At 54.8% G+C, this 20318-nt stretch overlaps 1 protein-coding gene across 2 annotated transcripts in view; it reads left to right on the top strand.

Annotated features, from left to right (window-relative positions):
- dacha (dachshund a) overlaps positions 1-20318 on the top strand; it is a 136299-nt gene that overhangs the window by 49875 nt on the left and 66106 nt on the right. For both annotated transcript variants that reach the window (XM_048995168.1, XM_048995167.1), the window contains exon 2: positions 10536-10651. In XM_048995168.1, coding sequence (XP_048851125.1) covers positions 10536-10651 — 116 coding nt within the window. The remainder of the gene's footprint in view (positions 1-10535; positions 10652-20318) is intronic.

Raw genomic sequence — 20318 nt, 5'->3', positions numbered from 1 at the left:
GGGGACATGATGTCCATAAACGTCATTAAGGGGACATGATGTCCATAAACGTCATTAAGGGGACATGATGTCTATAAACGTCATTAAGGGGACATGATGTCTATCAACATCATTAAGGGGACATGATGTCTATCAACGTCATTAAGGGGACATGATGTCTATCTAAACGTCATTAAGGGGACATGATGTCTATAAACGTCATTAAGGGGACATGATGTCTATAAACGACATTAAGGGGACATGATGTCTTTATAAACCTTGCTGCCCTGTAATCAATGTGGAATCTGCAGTTTGGACCTGTCACTGATAAGAAACCCGATTTGGTGTAGGGGTGCCAGGGAGGGGGCAGGCAGAAGTTGCCGAAAGATGAAAGTGGGAAGCGGAGTGGAACGGGATACAGAGAGAGGCTTTCACCGGGAGATGAGAGCAGCACGGGGGGATGTGGGTTCACGGCCCGGCGGAGGGTCAGCTGGGGTTTGGGGGGGGATCTGAGAGAGAGCCTGGGAGGGGGGGCGTTCTGTGACCCCAGTGACCCCGTCCCTTACTTGCGCACACACATACACAGCCACTGAAAACAGGAGGCCATTTTACTGAAAAGGGGGGAGAGAAGTGAGATTATAATGGTGTGGAGAGGGAGAGGGTGTGGCCCAGCCTGCTGGGGGGGGGGATCTGAAAAGGAATCCCTGGAAAAGGATGACAGGCCTCCAACAAAGGGCGTGGGGCGGCCTTCCGAAGCGTGTTTGATATCAGCGGGGGATGTGAAGTGCCACCGGCAGATATGCGAGCGGGGGCCATGTACACCAAAAGGCCGGCGCGGCCTGAGGCATGAGAGAGGACCCCCCGATCCAGCCATACATGTTTTTATGTTATAGGTCCTCCTCCATATGCCCCCCCCCCTTTTAATAAAACTGAATGCGGATTCTTTCTGTTAATAAAGGGAACAAAGGAGCTGTTGTGGAGGTGGGGGGGGGGTATCATATTGCCAGTTTTGTGCTGCACCGCTGTGTGTGTGTGTGTGTGTGTGTGTGTGTGTGTGTGTGTGTGGGGGGGGGGGGGGGGGGGGGGGCAAAGGGTTAGGCCAGCGAGCTTTTGCAACTGTAAACACTCTCAGAAACCATGTATCCCACCCGCCCCACTTGCCCCCCCCAGACATGGAGGTTTGATTGGTGCCCGGGGACAGGCCGGGAGAGGGGATACGGGCAGGGGGCACGCCATGAACGCTCATAAAGTATTTATAGGAAGTTAAATATAGAGGAGTCTGAAGTGTGTGTCTGTAGGGGGCGCTGACACTCGAATGAGTGGAGGGGCATGTTCGCGGCAGTGAGTCCGCGACTGCATTTCCGTGGCTACATGTCCGCGGCAGTGAGTCCGCGACTGCATTTCCGTGGCTACATGTCCGCGGCAGTGAGTCCGCGACTGCATTTCCGTGGCTACATGTCCGCAGCAGTGAGTCTGCGACTGCATTTCCGTGGCTACATGTCCGCGGCAGTGAGTCCGCGACTGCATTTCCGTGGCTACATGTCCACGGCAGTGAGTCCGCGACTGCATTTCCGTGGCTACATGGCTACAGGGAAATGCTACTTTTCAGTGAGTCCGCGACTGCATTTCCGTGGCTACATGGCTACAGGGAAATGCTACTTTTCAGTGAGTCCGCGACTGCATTTCCGTGGCTACATGTCCGCGGCAGTGAGTCCGCGACTGCATTTCCGTGGCTACATGGCTACAGGGAAATGCTACTTTTCAGTGAGTCCGCGACTGCATTTCCGTGGCTACATGGCTACAGGGAAATGCTACTTTTCAGTGAGTCCGCGACTGCATTTCTGTGGCTACATGTCCGCGGCAGTGAGTCCGCGACTGCATTTCCGTGGCTACATGGCTACAGGGAAATGCTACTTTTCAGTGAGTCCGCGACTGCATTTCCGTGGCTACATGGCTACAGGGAAATGCTACTTTTCAGTGAGTCCGCGACTGCATTTCTGTGGCTACATGTCCGCGGCAGTGAGTCCGCGACTGCATTTCCGTGGCTACATGGCTACAGGGAAATGCTACTTTTCAGTGAGTCCGCGACTGCATTTCCGTGGCTACATGTCCGCGGCTGCATTTCTGCGGCTGTGTATCCGTGGTTGCATTTCCTGGCTGCATGTCCGCGGTTGCGTTTCAGTGGCTGCAGCTTGATGTGGCATGGCGCTGAAGGGAAATGTTACTTTTCAGCACCTTTCAATTCTCAAAGTGCCAGGGGGCAGGCTAGGGGGGATGGTGGGTGTAATCCCGGGGATATTTAATTGGTTTGTACATGCGGTTGAGTAGTTTAAGGGACACAGATTAAATGCAGCTAATCCTTCGACTGGGCCAGCCATGTGGGCAGTGCTCACCTTGACCCCAGCGGCCCTGCCGGATTCCAGATTTTTCCGCCGGCCTGCTGACTCTTGGGAACCCCTGTTGAACCCCCCCACCTTGGGAACCCCCCACCTAAGTGGCAAAAGGCTAAGCGTTGTCTCCCAATGAATGGGAGGTGGCATCACCGAATTGCAGGCCGGTGTTCAGTGCCCCCCCCCACGTTTAGCATTAACTGTGCAGGACAGTGAGGAAACCAATAATCGGCATTCCGCAATATGAAGCTGCAAGACCCATCTTGGGGAGAGTCTTTTTGGACGTAGTCTGGGGGGGGGGTGTTTGCTGTTCCTGAGTGATTCTGAATTCTTCTAGTCCTCGCTGTGGAAGCGAGGGCTGACTGTGGTGAGTTAAAGCACGTGCAGGGCCCCCTCCAGGGCCCCCCCTGGTCTCTCCAAGCCCTGCGACCATGCTACAGTGCTCGCTACAAGATGCCGAGTTAGCAGACATTCCTGCAGGGTGTGAAGAAAATACAGCAGCAGCAACAACAACAAATACTGTCGTTTTGCTAACTTGAAAAAATATCAAAATAGAACAAGTGCATAGTGGAACAGAAGCAGCCCAGAGCAGTGTTCAGAAGGCGCAGGTGGCTGAGCTGTCGGCGAGGACCCAGCCTGTGCCGCAAGACCCAGAGGGCGTCTGTCTCAGAGCCCGATTCACTTCGCTTAGCGAATGCCGCACTTAGACTGGGGGTTTGAAAGTGGATGGATGGATTTTACACAGTAGAGCCACTGGGGCAGGAGCAGGAATGTGGGAAATGTGCTGAGGTAAAAGTACAGTTCATGAGAAGCTGAGAGCGGCTCGTGAAGAGGAGAAACAGTCTCGTCGAACGAAGTCGCCCTTCTGTTTAGGCTCCTTCAAAGCCTTGCAAATTTTGATGTACTGAACTCCCCAATCTTTGTATACCTGCAGTTTAAAGACCAAAATAAAACTGGTCATCATGATGATCTCTAGGGGGCGGCATGGTGGTGCAGTGGTTAGCACTGTCGCCTCACACCTCTGGGACCCGGGTTCGAGTCTCCGCCTGGGTCACATGTGTGCAGAGTTTGCATGTTCTCCCCGTGTCGTCGTGGGGTTTCCTCCGGGTACTCCGGTTTCCCCCCACAGTCCAAAAACATGCTGAGGCTAATTGGAGTTGCTGAATTGCCCATAGGTGTGCATGTGTGAGTGAATGGTGTGTGAGTGTGCCCTGCGATGGGCTGGCCCCCCATCCTGGGTTGTTCCCTGCCTCGTGCCCATTGATTCCGGGATAGGCTCCGGACCCCCCGCGACCCAATAGGATAAGCGGTTTGGAAAATGGATGGATGGATGGATGATGATCTCTAGCTGGTGATTTTGAGTAGGTGAGTGACAGGGGTGGGGTCCTGCAGGAGCAAATCAACTTTCAGCTGGGGCCAGTGCCCCAGTGGCCCTGCCATTGTCGGGCTGGTGGTAAGAGAATGGGCACAGTGTCCATTTTTTCTGGAGTCGGAGTCACTGTGACTATGATGCACCCCGACACCTTGCCTTTAATGCTCCCGCCCACGGTGGCGGTCTCGCCCCACCCGCTGTGGGCAGTTCACAGGGAGGAGGTGTGGGTGGCTGCTGCCCCCCTCCCCCCCCCAGTCAGGCTGCAAATCTCTGGCCCTCTCCACATCCCCTCTCCTCTCCTCAGCCATGTCCTGTCACCCTCAGAGAATAGGGGGCGACACATGCGAAAAGGCTCTTGAGGTACAGCTGGAGGTCGGGGGCCAGTTGTGAGCCTTCAGTGAGCGAGTTTAACACTGCAATCAAAGATGCTGGGTCTGGGTGTGTGTGTGTGTGTGTGTGTGTGTGTGTGTGTGCGGTGGATCTAGGGTAGGCTGTAAGCAGGAACATATGGAGGCTGACTTCTCCTGGGCATCGGAATCAAATGCAATCCTCTCCTTCCCCATTTCACTCTCTCCGTCTCTCTCTCCTTTTCTCTCTCCTTCTCTCTGCTGGCACACTGGCAGCCCCTCCCCCTCTCTCCCTCCTTCTTTCTGCTGGCACACTGGCAGCCCCTCCCCCTCTCTCCCTCCTTCTCTCTGCTGGCACACTGGCAGCCCCTCCTTCTCTCTGCTGGCACACTGGCAGCCCCTCCTTCTCTCTCCCTCCTTCTCTCTGCTGGCACACTGGCAGCCCCTCCCTCTCTCTCCCTCATTCTCTCTGTTGGCACACTGGCAGCCCCTCCCTCTCTCTCCCTCATTCTCTCTGTTGGCACACTGGCAGCCCCTCCTTCTCTCTGCTGGCACACTGGCAGCCCCTCCCTCTCTCTCCCTCATTCTCTCTGTTGGCACACTGGCAGCCCCTCCTTCTCTCTGCTGGCACACTGGCAGCCCCTCCCTCTTTCTCCCTCCTTCTCTCTGCTGGCACACTGGCAGCCCCTCCTTCTCTTTCCCTCCTTCTCTCTGTTGGCACACTGGCAGCCCCTCCCTCTCTCTGCTGGCACACTGGCAGCCCCTCCCTCTCTCTGCTGGCACACTGGCAGCCCCTCCCTCTTTCTCCCTCCTTCTCTCTGCTGGCACACTGGCAGCCCCTCCTTCTCTTTCCCTCCTTCTCTCTGTTGGCACACTGGCAGCCCCTCCCTCTCTCTGTTGGCACACTGGCAGCCCCTCCCTCTCTCTGCTGGCACACTGGCAGCCCCTCCTTCTCTTTCCCTCCTTCTCTCTGTTGGCACACTGGCAGCCCCTCCCTCTCTCTGTTGGCACACTGGCAGCCCCTCCCTCTCTCTGTTGGCACACTGGCAGCCCCTCCTTCTCTCTGCTGGCACACTGGCAGCCCCTCCCTCTCTCTCCCTCATTCTCTCTGTTGGCACACTGGCAGCCCCTCCCTCTCTCTCCCTCATTCTCTCTGTTGGCACACTGGCAGCCCCTCCTTCTCTCTGCTGGCACACTGGCAGCCCCTCCCTCTCTCTCCCTCATTCTCTCTGTTGGCACACTGGCAGCCCCTCCTTCTCTCTGCTGGCACACTGGCAGCCCCTCCCTCTTTCTCCCTCCTTCTCTCTGCTGGCACACTGGCAGCCCCTCCTTCTCTTTCCCTCCTTCTCTCTGTTGGCACACTGGCAGCCCCTCCCTCTCTCTGCTGGCACACTGGCAGCCCCTCCCTCTCTCTGCTGGCACACTGGCAGCCCCTCCCTCTTTCTCCCTCCTTCTCTCTGCTGGCACACTGGCAGCCCCTCCTTCTCTTTCCCTCCTTCTCTCTGTTGGCACACTGGCAGCCCCTCCCTCTCTCTGTTGGCACACTGGCAGCCCCTCCCTCTCTCTGCTGGCACACTAGCAGCCCCTCCCTCTCTCTGCTGGCACACTAGCAGCCCCTCCCCCTCTCTCCTTCCCTCTCTCTGTTGGCACATTGGCAGTCCCTCCCTCTTCCCCCGCCCCCCCTCTTTCTCCTTCATTGTCTCTGCTTACACACTGGCAGCCCCTCCCTCTTTCTCCTTCCTTCTCTCTGTTGGCACACTGGCAGCACCTCCCTCTTTCTGCTGGCACACTGGCAGCCCCTCCCTATTACCCCCACCCCCCTTCCCTCTTTCTCCTTCCTTCTCTCTGTTGGCACACTGGCAGCCCCTCCCTCTCTCTGCTGGCACACTGGCAGCCCCTCCCTCTTTCTCCTTCCTTCTCTCTGTTGGCACACTGGCAGCCCCTCCCTCTCTCTGCTGGCACACTGGCAGCCCCTCCCTCTTCCCCCCGACCCCCCTCTCCCCCCCCCCTCTCCCTCTGTCTCTCTGCTGGCACACTGGCAGCCCCTCTCCCTGGGAAACGCAAGCCTTTCAAACATGAGTAATTGATGAATTGTATGCAATATGCAAATGAGAATGCATAAATCTCCTGAATGACAGCTTAATTTATGTGAGCTTTTAAGAATGCAGGATTAGATTTTAATTAAATATCTTCAAAGGCACCCTGACTTGTACAGTTTTTTTTTGGCTGCTATCGTCTTTGTTGTTGTTTAAACAATTTCCCATTAAAATTTTTCAGATCAGATTTCTGTTGTCCTCTCAACTCTGCGGTCGGACCCTGCGGCTCCCCTGGACCCCCCTGCCCTCCCCACTCTTCCTGAGAGGTAGAGGGTCTCTCTGTCGGGGCGGGGCCCCAAATGACCTGCTGTGATCCTGCTCTTGGCCTTTTTCCACGGAGTGGGTGGGGCCAAGAGTCTCACGGGGGCTCGGCCTGCGAGCATAGGCACCCCCTCCGTTGAGAGATTAGCAGGTGCTGTCTGGGAATGAATATTTCATATGACTCTTTGAAAAATGACAAGGACATATTTACAAAATTCACGGGGAATAAAAAGTGCTTAGTAACCCAGTTTAAGTTGTCTGCCGCAGAGACGCTGGGCTCGCCAGGGACTGGGAGGCGTGATTTACGTGGTCATGTGCGCCGAAAGGGGTTTCTGCCCGACGTGTGAATGACTCGACGGCGCCATCTGTTCCCCATGCCCAGCGGGGCCCCGAGGTACACGGGAGAGAGGGATCTCGGACCCCTCCCCCTACCGTCATGGGGTGATCGTGGAAGGAGCCGGCATGCCGAGCTCAGCCAGTCGGGAATGACATGGATAAGTGAGCGGAAGAGTGCTTGGCAAGGAGTTGCTCTGAGGAGGCGTGGCCTAAGCGCGATGGAACGGGCCCGACGATCCGAGTCTCACCTCCCCGCGCTTCTGCTTTATATCCGAAGATTAATATGAATCATTTTAACTTCTAATGAGCAGGAATCGCTGCCCATCCAACTGGAAGCCACCGACCAAATGGCGGTTCGACAAACTTCTGCCAACTTCCTTGACTCTTAATAAACAGGCATTTGTTTCGGTTGTAGGGAAGCGGTTAAGGGCCTCAGTGAGGCTTTGTACTGGTGATCCCGGCTGAACTGCGGCTCTGAGCTGAAGCATTTCATACCAACCCTGAAAACGTGCCCCGCGGAACCACTCTGCTTAAACGCAAACTGCCATGAGGAAATGACCTCCGGTTCCTGATCAACAAAAGACAGCAGGCCGAACCTTAGGGCATTGTTTAAATAAACACAATCAAGGTTACACGCATTGAGCCGCCTCTCTGCATATGCATCGCTGTGCTATTTTTGGGAGTGACTACATTGTGCCGTACGAATGCGTAATGATTCCGTTTGGGTTCACCGGCACCTCAAGCCCCCACGTTCGCCGCCCGCTCGCTCGCCTGCCTTCGGGACGCGGGGCTCGCCTTTTTTAATCAAGTGGAAGGGAAACACCTGTCGTAGGCGAGGAAAAGGCTTCTTCAGCTCCAACAATGGCTGCTCCGAGGGGAACTAAATAAGAAAAGGGCTTTACGACTCCTGGGGGATCAGAAAGGCAGGCTCTTGCAAAATCACCCGGTGGAAAACAAGAGAGGGTGGGCGCTCGCTGTGACTCTCAGAGACAGTGAGACAGGCACTCGAGGACAAACACTCAGCCGCATTATAGCTGAGCTTATGGACAGAACAGGCAGCACACTCACACAGCAGCACATACGCTAAAGGAAACCCCTTTGGCCTGCATGACATTAGAGGAAGTGCCTGGTTAAGCACCTAAACAGGCCCCTTTCTTGCTCCCTCTCGTTCCTTGGGCCGTTTTCCGGATGGCAACCCCCTTGGTTTCGACATCATTATCCCAGAATTCCCGATCCTTGCCGACCCCTTTAGCTCCATTTAAGGCTCTCTTCCTCTTTCGGAAGCACATGCATAATAGGAACATTCCGGTAATTAGCTGTTTATTGGTAGCTCCTGGTAGCTCTGACAGGAGGACAGAGGGACGGGCCACTCAGATCGGGGGCTTTTGTGTCAGAGAAATGCAGGGAGGGAGAGAGTCACACGCTGAGGCCACGACTGCGTTAGGCTGTGCTGCCCCTGCGAACGGCAGCCAGCAGGCGCTGGTCTGGGCATGATATTTAAAGAGGTTTTAGTGTCTTTTGCTGATCCTGGTCTTATTTTTAAATGGGCTCTGTGATCATCTTTCGTAATATTTTGTATTTTCGTTAGCCTAAGGTACATATGTAGGTCACATCAGATTATTATTATTGTCATATCCAGCTCAAACGTCATATGTATATATATGTCATATATAATTCAGTTATACAGGATGATTCATTGTACAGCTGAATTTTATCACTGATGTTTTATTATTATTATTATTATTATTATAATTATAAATGATTGTATATATTTTTGACATTTTTCATTTCCAGAATAATAGAAAATTTTCTTTTGTACAATAATAATAATAATAATAATAATAATAATTAATAGCTATTATTTTGACGGTCATACTACTGGGGTCATTTTCAGATTTATGCATATAAAGGGAATATTACCACTACATTATACTAATTAAAAAAATGTGAAATTGACACCTTGTTTACTGCTATAAGTTTTTGTCATGGCATCACATAATGTCATTTTAATTTTACGGACATCTACACAGCCTAAGTAAGCGTTACTAAAGGCGTTTAGCTCCTAGAGTGCTGTGTACTATATTCAAAATTAAAATTTACAGCCCATAAAAAGCGAAGTGGACACGTGATGCGTTGCACCGTCCGCTTACCAAACCTGGGTCCTGACAGAGCATGGCAGCCGCCTGTCGCCTTGACGATCTTCACGGTTAATAATATTACGGCTTGTCCTGTTACTTTAGCTGCCAACGCGATGCGTGTTGACTGCTGGCTCTGTTCGGTTTTTAATTGGATCGGCACAGTGACAGGAGAGAGTGCCGGTCCTGATTTCCGTCTGGGGGGGAGTGGGGAGCGGTTCTGCGGCCACCGAGTTTGGATCTCTGGCTGGGTCTCTCTGGTCGACGTGCCTGATGGCCATTTTTTCAAAGAGCCATTGCCTTTTAATTTTAGCCCAAACTCCCGGAACAAGCAGTCACCTCTCTGCACGGCCTACTGTACAGTATTTGGCTAATTAAATAAAGAATCTCGGATTATTTTTCTCGCATGTGCACAGTACGCATTATTCATAAATAATTTCAACGGTGTCGCTTTTCATGCTTGTACATAATTAAACAGGCCTGAATGATCTGGACAGTTTTCAAATGAGGCACTTTTCCGGAAACGGAAACAGAGCGGGAGAGCGGCCTTTACCGCGTGCATGATTAACGTGGGGTGGGGTGGGGTGGGGTCGGAGCGCAGGCCGCGGGATCCGCGAGGAAACAGAGCAGAAGCTGCATTTGCGATGACCACTGCTTTGGTGTGGGTGTGTCCGCTCGTGGCAGCTCGACCGGGTCTGCGTGTGTGTGTGCTACGCAGAGAGCTTACACAGCAGATCCGCTTTGTTCTGACGGAGATGCGCTTTGGAACGCACATGAGAGCGTCCCGTTTGGCATCCGCATTCTCTGCGCTTTTGTTTTTTCCTGCTGTGTTCTTCGTTTGGTGCAGCTGTCTGACTTTCATCCCGGGAAATAAAGGCCAGGCCGGCATGTTTGCATCCGCCAGCCCCAGACGCTTATCCAAGTCGCTCCCCGCCTCGCCCGTACGGTCAGACACCAGCCCTGCACCTCGGCTCGTCTGCGCCCCTCCATTTATCGCCGCTTTTGTTTCTCATCCTCGGCGCTCCTCCGATAGCGGCCTGCTGCCCTAATCATATACACGCTGAAATTAGCATTTCCCTTGTCCAGCGATTCCTCCTCTTACCCCCCACGTCCGCCCTCTTTAATTCAACCTCCTCAGACTCGTTTCCCGCATTACTCTCTCTCTCTGGCTTTGTCAGGGGGGTGCTGTCACATGTAAACCTGCCCCCCCCCCCCCCCCCGGGTAAAGTTTGTGGTCTTGCTCGCCTCCTATTGCTCGGCAGAGGTACTTCTGACCACACAGCGTCCATGGGAATGGCTTCGACACTGCTGGCCAACTGGCCAATAAGATCACAGTGTTGTAGGTGTTGTTGTATAACAGCATCGTGCTTTGCTGAGCCCTAGGGTTTGGAAAATACCCCCCCGATACGGTTCCCTGCTGCTTCCTGTGGACCCTGTGAGGGCGACGTCCTTACGGTGACACACGGGGTCTGATGATTGTCCTTAGTTTAAATTGGGAGAGGGGATAAAGATTGCGCCGTGCATTGCTGCACATGACGACGTCTTACAGGTGGTGCGGCAGTGACAGATGTGGATGCCACCTGTGGACTGACACCCCCCCCCCTTCTCTGACCCCCCAGCTCCCGGCCGGGCCGCCCCCCCAAGCGCTCCTTGGGCGTCACCATGCAGGAAAGCTCTCGTCTGCTCCCTCACGGCGTGCATGGCCTGCTGTCCCCCGGCCTGCTGTCCCCCACAGGTAAGCTTCTGTCCCCGGGGTCTTCCCCTCACCCCCAACCTCCCTGTGTCTTCTCTTCCTCTGGAGGTGAATCCACCCCCCTGCCTCTGTTTCTCTTCCACCCCCCCCCCCTTCCCTCCTCTCCCCAGCCCCCCCCCCCCCCCCCACAATCGATCTGCCACAGTGTCCTTCAATGGCCCCGTGCGTTAAACAGAGGTTACCTTATTGGATTTCTGCGGCTCCGCATCCGCTGCGTTACCCCCCCCGCCCCCCCCCGCCACACACACACGCTCACAATTTGTTTTTATCTTGTTTACAGTAGCAGTATGCAGCCGGCTGTGTGTGTCTGTGTGTGTGAGAGAGACAAAGTGGTATATTATCCCTCTCCTTAATTGTACCTGCCTTCTTGTACTGCCAGTGCAGTACCATCTCATGCACGTACTTTGCATCTCCTCTGTTTTCCGCGATGCCGTCCTCAGGGCCTCTGAAGATGCCAGCTTCCCGCTCCCTGCCAGCCTACTCATGGCCAGTCCGCTCCCTACTCCCTTCTGGTCCACTCCCTGCTCCTCGTTCTCCGCTCCCTCCTGGTCCGCTCCCTGCTTCTAGTTCCCCGCTCCCTGCTGATTTGCTTCCCACTCCCTCCTGGTCCGCTCCCCGCTCCTGGAGCCCCGCTCCATGCTGGCCTGCTCCCCACTCCCTCCTGATCCGCTCCCTGCTCCCCGCTCCTAGATCCCCGCTCCCTGCTGGCTCACTCCCTGTTCCCTCCTGGTCCGCTCCCCGCTCCTGTTTCCTGCTCCCTGCTGGCCCACTCCCCACTTCCTCCAGATCCGCTCCCCACTCCTGGATCCCCGCTCCCTGCTGGCTTACTCCCCACTCCCTCCTGATCCGCTCCCTGCTCGCCGCTCCCGGCTTCCTACTCTCTACCGACCTGCTCCCCGCTCCCTGCTCCCCACTTCCTGCCAGCCCGCTTCCCGCTCCCCGCTCGGCTGATATGATCTCACATGACGTGTCCTGTTATTTCTGTATGCCCCCTGTTAACACCCATTACTTTAAACCTCATTTTCGCCCCCTCTCTGGGCTCCGCCATCCATCCATTTAAGCGCCGGAGTCATTTCTCATTCTGTGTGGCTTAATTTCTCTGTCCATTCTCCTGCCACCCGGGTTCTATGGAGCTGTAAATGCAGTGAAAGCCGTAAGAGTAACAGTAACTGCCGTTAAGCACGCACCGTGATCGGCTCGGGGTGTTTGTCCACAGCTAGCACAGGTGCAGGTGAACTGTAAGTACACTTTATGATGAGTCTTTATCAGGGATCAAGCATTCTGCTGCACCAGATGCCAGATTAATATCATTTCTGTGTTTCATACACCTCTACGGGAAAACAGCCCTCCCTCTCTCTTTCCCTCCCTCCTCCTCCTCCCCTCTCTCTGGAATGTATTTGTCATTTGATTCAGTGGCGTCGCTGCATCTGTTCCTGCAAGGTGCCCCGTGCAGGGACGGCGAGATTGTTCCTGCAGGAAGAACCGCACACCTTGATCCCAACAACAGCTGTAGTGGCTGCGATGGGAGCCTCGTGTGTTCTTCCCGCGTTCCGGTTCACACTGTATCACTTTCATTAGTTGTCCTGCCGCGCTTCTCTGTTTAGACCTGAAGGAGCCCAAATTAGCATAATTATCCATTCGAGCAATTTGGCATGTTTTTTCTCTTTCGAGCAAAGAATTCTGAGAAGCGACCTTAGAAATTGTTCAGAAACGAGCTTCCCGAGCTGACCTCAGCCTGCCTGCTGTGACAAAATTGTGAAACGGTGAAAGTGTCCAGAGTGAGGCCTTGGGGATGTGTTGTGAAGTTGTGGAGTATCAGAGGTGCTGGTCCAGTTTCTAAATTTTCCCCCGGAAACACTCTTCAGTTTTTGTCCCTTTGTTGATCGGGTGTCCATTGGAGGGAGGCCCCCTGCAGGGTCTTACTCCTGTGTGTGGTCCCTGTGTGGGCATCCTAACAATGAATGCGTATAAAAAATGCTGGAGGACTGTGAACATCACTGGGTTTTTTCTGTGATCATCACTGATTTCTGTCAGCATTACCTTTTTGTGATCATCACTGGGTTTTTCTGTGATCATCACTGATTTCTGTCAGCATTACCTTTTTGTGATCATCACTGGGTTTTTCTGTGATCATCACTGATTTCTGTCAGCATTACCTTTTTGTGATCATCACTGGGTTTTTCTGTGATCATCGCTGTTTTCTCTTCTGTGAGCATTAACATTTTGTGATAATCACTGGGTTTTTCTGTGATCATCGCTGTTTTCTCTTCTGTGAGCATTAACATTTCGTGATCATCACTGGGTTTGTCTGTGATCGTCGCTGTTTTCTCTTCTGTGAGCATTAACATTTCGTGATCATCACTGGGTTTTTCTGTGATCATCGCTGTTTTCTCTTCTGTGAGCATTAACATTTCGTGATTATCACTGGGTTTTTCTGTGATTTTTTTGTGTAATCATGAAGCAGTTTTTTTCTGCAATCATAATTTCTCTTTTTTTTCCAGAATCATTGCCAGATTTTTTTGTGATGATTGAATTTTTCCTGTGTTTGTTGCCTGTATTTTGTGATTAACCACAAAGTTTTTTATGCGTTTGCTGCTTGGTTTTTTTCTGCAGTAACTGCCTGATTTACTGTGTTTTTATACTCAGTTTCTCTCTCATCATTTTCAGTTTTTTCATGATTGTTATTTTTTTCTTTGATTATTGCCTTTGTTATGTGATGATCACTGTTTGGTCTGTCATCCTTCCTGTTTTTATGTGATTATTACCAGGCTTTTTGCTGCCCATTCCAGCACTTTTCCCTGCCCGTTTCTGGGTTGTTTTCCCTGTGATCGCTGGCAGATTTTCCGTGTGATCATCGCCCGCCGTTCCGCCTGATCGCTGCCAGCTTTTTTTTCGGTGACCTTCGCCTGCTTTCTCTGTTTCTCACACACGTCAAAGAGCGGTGACAGAGCGACCCGTCCGGAAGATGGCTCGCTGCCCAGACGCATCGGGACACTGACGTTTAAATTTTCATATCGTTCTTTTGATTAATTCATTTAGCATTTCTATTCATTTTTAACTCGCCAAACCCTTTTATTTACACAGATAGTAAATATTTAAATACTGCTGTGTTCACTATAATTAAGCCTTCGTGGTTGTTGTACGCTTCGGTCAGAGAAGCATCACGGAGAACACGGGAACGGTTAAGCGGCACGGGGCAGCGCCCCACTAACCCAAGGTAGATGGTCGTTTGATTTGGAATCGTGATCCATAGCAGTGAATTCCCGGGAGAGCTTCACACGGCCCACCGGGGAATTATTTTCGTGTCAGTGCCTCCGCTCTCTGTGTTCGTAACTGCGCAGAAAATGAGCCGGGCAAAAACGGAAGTGAACTCGTTGTCAGTTTTGTTTTGCCCTTTTGTTTGCCGGATCGCTGTTGACAGAAACATCACAAGGCTCGGCACTCCGGGGAGGCGGCTAAACTGCGGGAATTAGAATCCCGCTTTCCCGCTTGGCCGTCATGTCGAACACGGATCTCTCTTCCCCGCTCGCTTGTCAGCGGAAGCGGTACGGCAAAGTGAATCAATCTGGGTCACACAGAATGAGGGAGATGGAGAGAGAGAAGGGGAGTGAGAGAGAAACGATGAGTAGTGTGAAGACGGAGGGGGTGTCCTCAGCTAGCAGCACAGAGTGGGACATGGCCCTTGGTGACCCCCGTGAGGGCAGCGAGAAGAGCCTGAAGCCACCACCTCACTTTCCCTGGTTTCACCCCCCCCAGTAAGACCTGGAGATCCGCAAGCGAATGTCGGCCATGAGATGGTGACTGTGTACCCACCTTCCAGAGGTCCTTAGTTTTTGTAGCCTCCTCTGAGCACATCGCCCTCTGGTGGCCAGAGAGAACAGTCTTCATTGAGGTGTTGATCAAGCTGAAGAGTGATGCCAGTGCAGGCAAACACCAGCCTGGCACTAGCCGTGCCACTGTGCCCTGCACTCAGGGGGCGCTCTCTCTTTCTCCTTCTCTCTCTCTTTTTCCCTCCCTCTCTCTCCCTCTCTGCTGGAGAAGACAAGCCTGACTTTTCCTGGTGACTTTGATGAATGACGAGTCCCACTGGGAGCAGTGTTCCATCTGCTCATGCCCCCCCCTCTTCAGCCCACTCCCCCGCCCACAGCCCACGCACCCACCGTCCACGCCCCACCCCCAAACCCTGCCGGAGTGCCCCACCCCTGTCCGCCACCATTCACTCTGACAAACTGTTTTTAACCGCCACCTCCGCTTAGCATCGTCCACTTGACCGTGACCCCCCCCCCCCCCCCCAAAACCCTCACAGCAGCCCTCTTTGATGGCTTTGTTTGGTGATCGACTCCTAGGTGTATGGGGATCCTGTTGCCATTTCCCAGATTACTGGGATCCCCAGGGAGATCTTGCCTTTTTCAGGGGGCTGTTCGATGACCGGATGTGATCACCACACACTTTCACTTTTGTCACCAGTTCGGGCAGCAGCCCAGCTCCTGCCCTTTTCCACCCCCCACCCCCCCCCCCCGCTCGACCCAGCCCCACCCTGCAAGTGAGCTTATCTGGGGGGGGGGGTGGCAGTGGGTAAAATAACTTTGAATAAATAAAACATGGGGATCTGTTTGGTGACATATGGGCGGCGTGACTACCCAGCATGCTAATGAAAGGCAGTGTTACCAGCAGAAACCACAAGCGCCGGGTGCTGCCAGGAATATAGATATCAGGAGTGAAAGGTAGACGAGAGTGTGTGTGTGTGTGTGTGTGTGTGTGTGTGTGTGTGCAATGATGAACAGAATCATGGCTGCACCGAGCAGAAACTTTTTAAAGAGCCACCATCTTCATCACTGTCCGGATTCGCGAGACTCAGTGTGTGAATGTACATCTGAATATGTGCACATATGTTTATAACATTTATAATTTACATATTTAGCAAACGCCTTTGTCCAGTGATGTTCCGGGTGAGGCGAATAGCACATTACCAACACAGGCTGTCGACTCGGCTGCTCTCCCAGCGGAAGCCCAGGTACAGGCGTAAGGGGTATCGGGGCGGGCGCCCAGGTACAGGCATAAGGGGTATCGGGGCGGGCGCCCAGGTACAGGGGTAAGGGGTATCGGGGCGGGCGCCCAGGTACAGGGGTAAGGGGTATCGGGGCGGGCGCCCAGGTACAGGCGTAAGGGATATCGGGGCGGGCGCCCAGGTACAGGCGTAACGGGTATCGGGGCGGGCGCCCAGGTACAGACTTAAGGGGTGATACTTAAGGCCCCTGGGCTGTAATCGGTAGCAATAACGGGCCCTATGCCCCCGTGAGTGGCTCCTGTGCTGTAATCGGCAGCAATAATGGGCCCCATGCCCCTGTGCGGGGCCCCTGTGCTGTAATCGGCAGCAATAACGGGCCCCATGCCCCTGTGAGTGGCCCCTGGGCTGTAATCGGCAGCAATAACAGGCCCCATGCCCCCGTGAGTGGCTCCTGTGCTGTAATCGGCAGCAATAATGGGCTCCATGCCCCTGTGCGGGGCCACTGTGCTGTAATCGGCAGCAATAACGGGCCCCATGCCCCTGTGCGGGGCCCCTGGGCTGTAATCGGCAGCAATAACGGGCCCCATGCCCCCGTGAGTGGCTCCTGTGCTGTAAACGGCAGCAATAATGGGCCCCATGCCCCCGTGAGTGGCCCCTGGGCTGTAATCGGCAGCAATAACAGGCCCCATGCCCCCGTGAGTGGCTCCTGTGCTGTAATCGGCAGTAATAATGGGCTCCATGCCCCTGTGCGGGGCCACTGTGCTGTAATCGGCAGCAATAACGGGCCCCATGCCCCTGTGCGGGGCCCCTGGGCTGTAATCGGCAGCAATAACGGGCCCCATGCCCCCGTGAGTGGCTCCTGTGCTGTAATCGGCAGCAATAATGGGCCCCATGCCCCCGTGAGTAGCCCCTGGGCTGTAATAGGCAGTAATAATGGGCCCCATGCCTCTGTGCGGGGCCCCTGTGCTGTAATTGGTAGCAATAACGGGCCCCATGCCCCCGTGAGTGGCTCCTGTGCTGTAGTCAGCAGCAATAACGGGCCCCATGAACCCGTGCGGGGCCCTTGGTCTGTAATCGGCAGCAATAACGGGCCCCATGCCCCCGTGAGTGGCCCCTGTGCTGTAATCAGCAGCAATAACGGGCCCCATGTCCCCATGAGTGGCCCCTGGCCTGTAATCGGCAGCAATAATGGACCCCATGTCCTCATGAGTGGCCCCTGGCCTGTAATCGGCAGCAATAATGGGCCCCATGCCCCCGTGAGTGGCCCCTGGCCTGTAATCGGCAGCAATAAGGGGCCCCATGCCCCCGTGAGTGGCCCCTGGCCTGTAATCGGCAGCAATAACGGGCCCCATGAACCCGTGCAGGGCCCTTGGTCTGTAATCGGCAGCAATAATGGGCCCCATGACCCCGTGCAGGGCCCTTGGTCTGTAATCGGCAGCAATAACGGGCCCCATGAACCCGTGCAGGGCCCTTGGTCTGTAATCGGCAGCAATAATGGGCCCCATGCCCCTGTGCGGGGCTCCTGTGCTGTAATCGGCAGCAATAATGGGCTCCATGCCCTCCTGAGTGGCCCCTGGGCTGTAATTGGCAGCAATAATGGGCCCCATGCCCCCGTGAGTGGCCCCTGTGCCGTAATAGGCAGCAATAATGGGCCCCATGCCCCCGTGAGTAGCTCCTGGGCTGTAATCGGCAGCAATAATGGGCCCCATGCCCCCGTGAGTGGCCCCTGTGCCGTAATAGGCAGCAATAATGGGCCCCATGCCCCCGTGAGTGGCCCCTGTGCCGTAATAGGCAGCAATAATGGGCCCACATAATGCGTGACCACAGCAGGCCGAAACCAAACGCATGCGCGCAGGAAGGTTGCCCCCAATCCACATTTAATGACAGATCGGTGCTGGGTGGGGGGTGAGAGGGGGCTTTAATTTGTCTTGGAAGCGGTATGCTCGCTGTCATACACGCTCTCAGGGGCTCCGGTGATGAGCATGCATCTGTAAAACAAAGACCTTACAATAAGAGCCCCCCCCGGCTCCTCTCTGGAGCATGCAGCTCTCCTGTAGCTCTCCTCTGCCCTGGGGGGTGGGGGGGCTCAGCACCTGGGAAGCCCCTATCGGTGGGGTAGCATGCTCACCGAGAGTAGAGGGCAGCTCCTATGGGCTCGTTGGGTTTCTGGCCCACTGCAGCTTTTAAAGACCAATAACTTCCTAATTTCAGTACTCTATGAATACTGACGTCCATCCATCCATCCATCCATCCATCTAATCTGCCTGTCTGTCTGGCTATCTGTCTGCCTGTCTGTATTTCTTTCTGCCTGTCTGTCTGTCAGTTGGCCAGTCTGTCTGTCAGTTGGCCAGTCTGTCAGTTGTGCATGTCCCCTTTACCATGCTGCTGCTTGCCGGCATTAGAACTATAATTAGCGCCTTAATTAGCGGCATTGGCGGCTGAGTGACAGTTTGGAGTCAGTGACTGGCATTCAGGATGGCGGCGAGCTCCGCTGCAGGCCACACACCCGCTCCCCGGGACCACTTAGAGGTACCGGCGCCGAAATCAGGCCAGCCGCACTTGGGGGGGCGGGATTAGTGCCGCTAAATCCGCCACCCCCCGCCCCGGCATCTCGGGCCCCGCGCCGGCCCCCAGGGGCCCGGGATTAAGGCGCGTTCCCTGTTGCTGGGTGGATTAGGCCTTGTCGAACACGACGAGGGAGGCGGGTCCCCATTCAGCGGCGCTGACACAGAAATAAGCTCACTGCCACGGGGCGGGGGCCAAGTAAGCCAGTTAAGCGCAAGCTGATAAGCAGAGCTGAACGGGTCTGTGGGGGCTGTCCTCCTGAAGGAACACCTTAACACATCCTTCACGTTACAAGCTCCTCTCCATCAGAGATTCCCGGCTGTGGGTTTGATTCCAAGGAGTGAGAGGCTCCGCGTGTCCGACTCCCGCCAGCGGGATAGCGACAGCCGCTCTGCGCAGCGAGGCACGTGGCCCAGCGCTGCCCCTTCTTAAAAAAACATCATGTCAATAGCAAGTCGATAAAAGCCTCGCACATTTTTTTACAAGGCTTTCAGGAGAACCCCCCACCCCTCTGCCCACTGACTCCGCTTTCTGTCCCCCCCCCCCCCCCCCCACATCAAAGTTCATGATCTAGCTCACGCTAATCTGGTATTAAAATGAAAAAGGTGACCTTGTCCAAATTAATAAGTCTGCGTAGAAATGCACTTTCAACATGCAAAAGGTTAAGCAAAGGTTACCCTCCAGCCGCGGAGAGCAGATAACCGCCCCCCCTGCATGCCCGTGAGTCCTGGCCTGCCTCTGCACTCCCCATTCCCAACTGCCCTTTTCACGAACCCCATTTTGGCTCCTACTGGGCCCTCAAGCTCTGGCCACCAAGCCCCCCCCCAAACACCAATGGTGCAGCATTTCCCTGTGCTGCTCACTTTAGCACAGTTTATGGCAGTTAAACAGGCTGTTTGAAAATGTAAAGGCATGTCAGAGCAGAAGTGGGCTGGGTGTCAGGACGGGAGCGGGCTGGGCATCGGGGCATGAGCGGGCCGGGTGTCAGGACGGGAGCGGGCTGGGCATCGGGGCAGGAGCGGACCGGGTGTCAGGGCGGGAGCGGGCTGGGCATCGGAGCAGGAGCGGGCAGGGTGTCAGAGGAGGAGCAGGTCTGGTGTTGCGGTGGGGGTGGGTCGGGTGTCTGAGCAGAAGTGGGCCGGGTGTCAGGGCGGGAGTGGGCTGGGCATCGGGGCAAGAGTGGGCCGGGTGTCAGGGCGGGAGCGGGCTGGGCATCGGAGCAGGAGCGGGCCGGGTGTCAGAGGAGGAGCAGGTCTGGTGTTGCGGTGGGGGTGGGTCGGGTGTCTGAGCAGAAGCGGGCAGGGTGTCAGGACGGGAGCGGGCTGGGAGTTAGAGCAGAAGTAGGCCGGGTGTCCGAGCAGAAGTGGGCTGGGTGTCAGGGCAGGAACGGGCTGGGCATCGGAGCAGAAGCGGGCGGGGTGTCAGAGGAGGAGCAGGTCTGGTGTTGCGGTGGGGGTGGGTCGGGTGTCTGAGCAGAAGCGGGCAGGGTGTCAGGACGGGAGCGGGCTGGGAGTTAGAGCAGAAGTAAGCCGGGTGTCCGAGCAGAAGCAGGCCAGGTGTGAGGGCAGGAACGGGCTGGGCATCGGAGCAGAAGTTGGCCAGGTGTCAGAGCAGGAGCAGGTCTGGCGTCGTGGCGGGAGTGGGTCGGGTGTCGGAGCAGAACTTGGCCAGGTATCAGGGCAGGAGCAGGCCGGGGGTTGGAGCAGAAGCGGTCCAGGTGTCGGACTGGAAGTAGGCTTTGAACACTCTCTCTTGTTTTTTAGTGCTGTTATGTAGTTCTGTGATTTCTTGGGTTTATTCATCAGGAGGTGACAGACATAGTTATGCAGATTTATATTTTTTTCTGATTTTCCTGCCCGAGAAAATAAGGGTTTGTGTCTGTGTGTGTCTGTCTGTGTGGGCGTCGGTGTATGTGAGCCTATGTGGGGAGGGGGAGTTCACAGGTGCTCCCCAACCCCAATAATCAACCTCACACTTAATTAATTAACGGTGAGTGAATAACAGGCCATGGACATGGCGAGTGGGGCCCATTTTCCGGAGACGGCTGCTGTCTCTGTCTCCCCTTTGCCTCAGGTG

This window comes from Brienomyrus brachyistius, chromosome 24, assembly GCF_023856365.1.
Source record: "Brienomyrus brachyistius isolate T26 chromosome 24, BBRACH_0.4, whole genome shotgun sequence".
Lineage (NCBI taxonomy): Eukaryota > Metazoa > Chordata > Actinopteri > Osteoglossiformes > Mormyridae > Brienomyrus > Brienomyrus brachyistius.
Note: the sequence above shows the minus strand (reverse complement) of the source record. Positions and strands in the feature narration are given on the sequence as shown.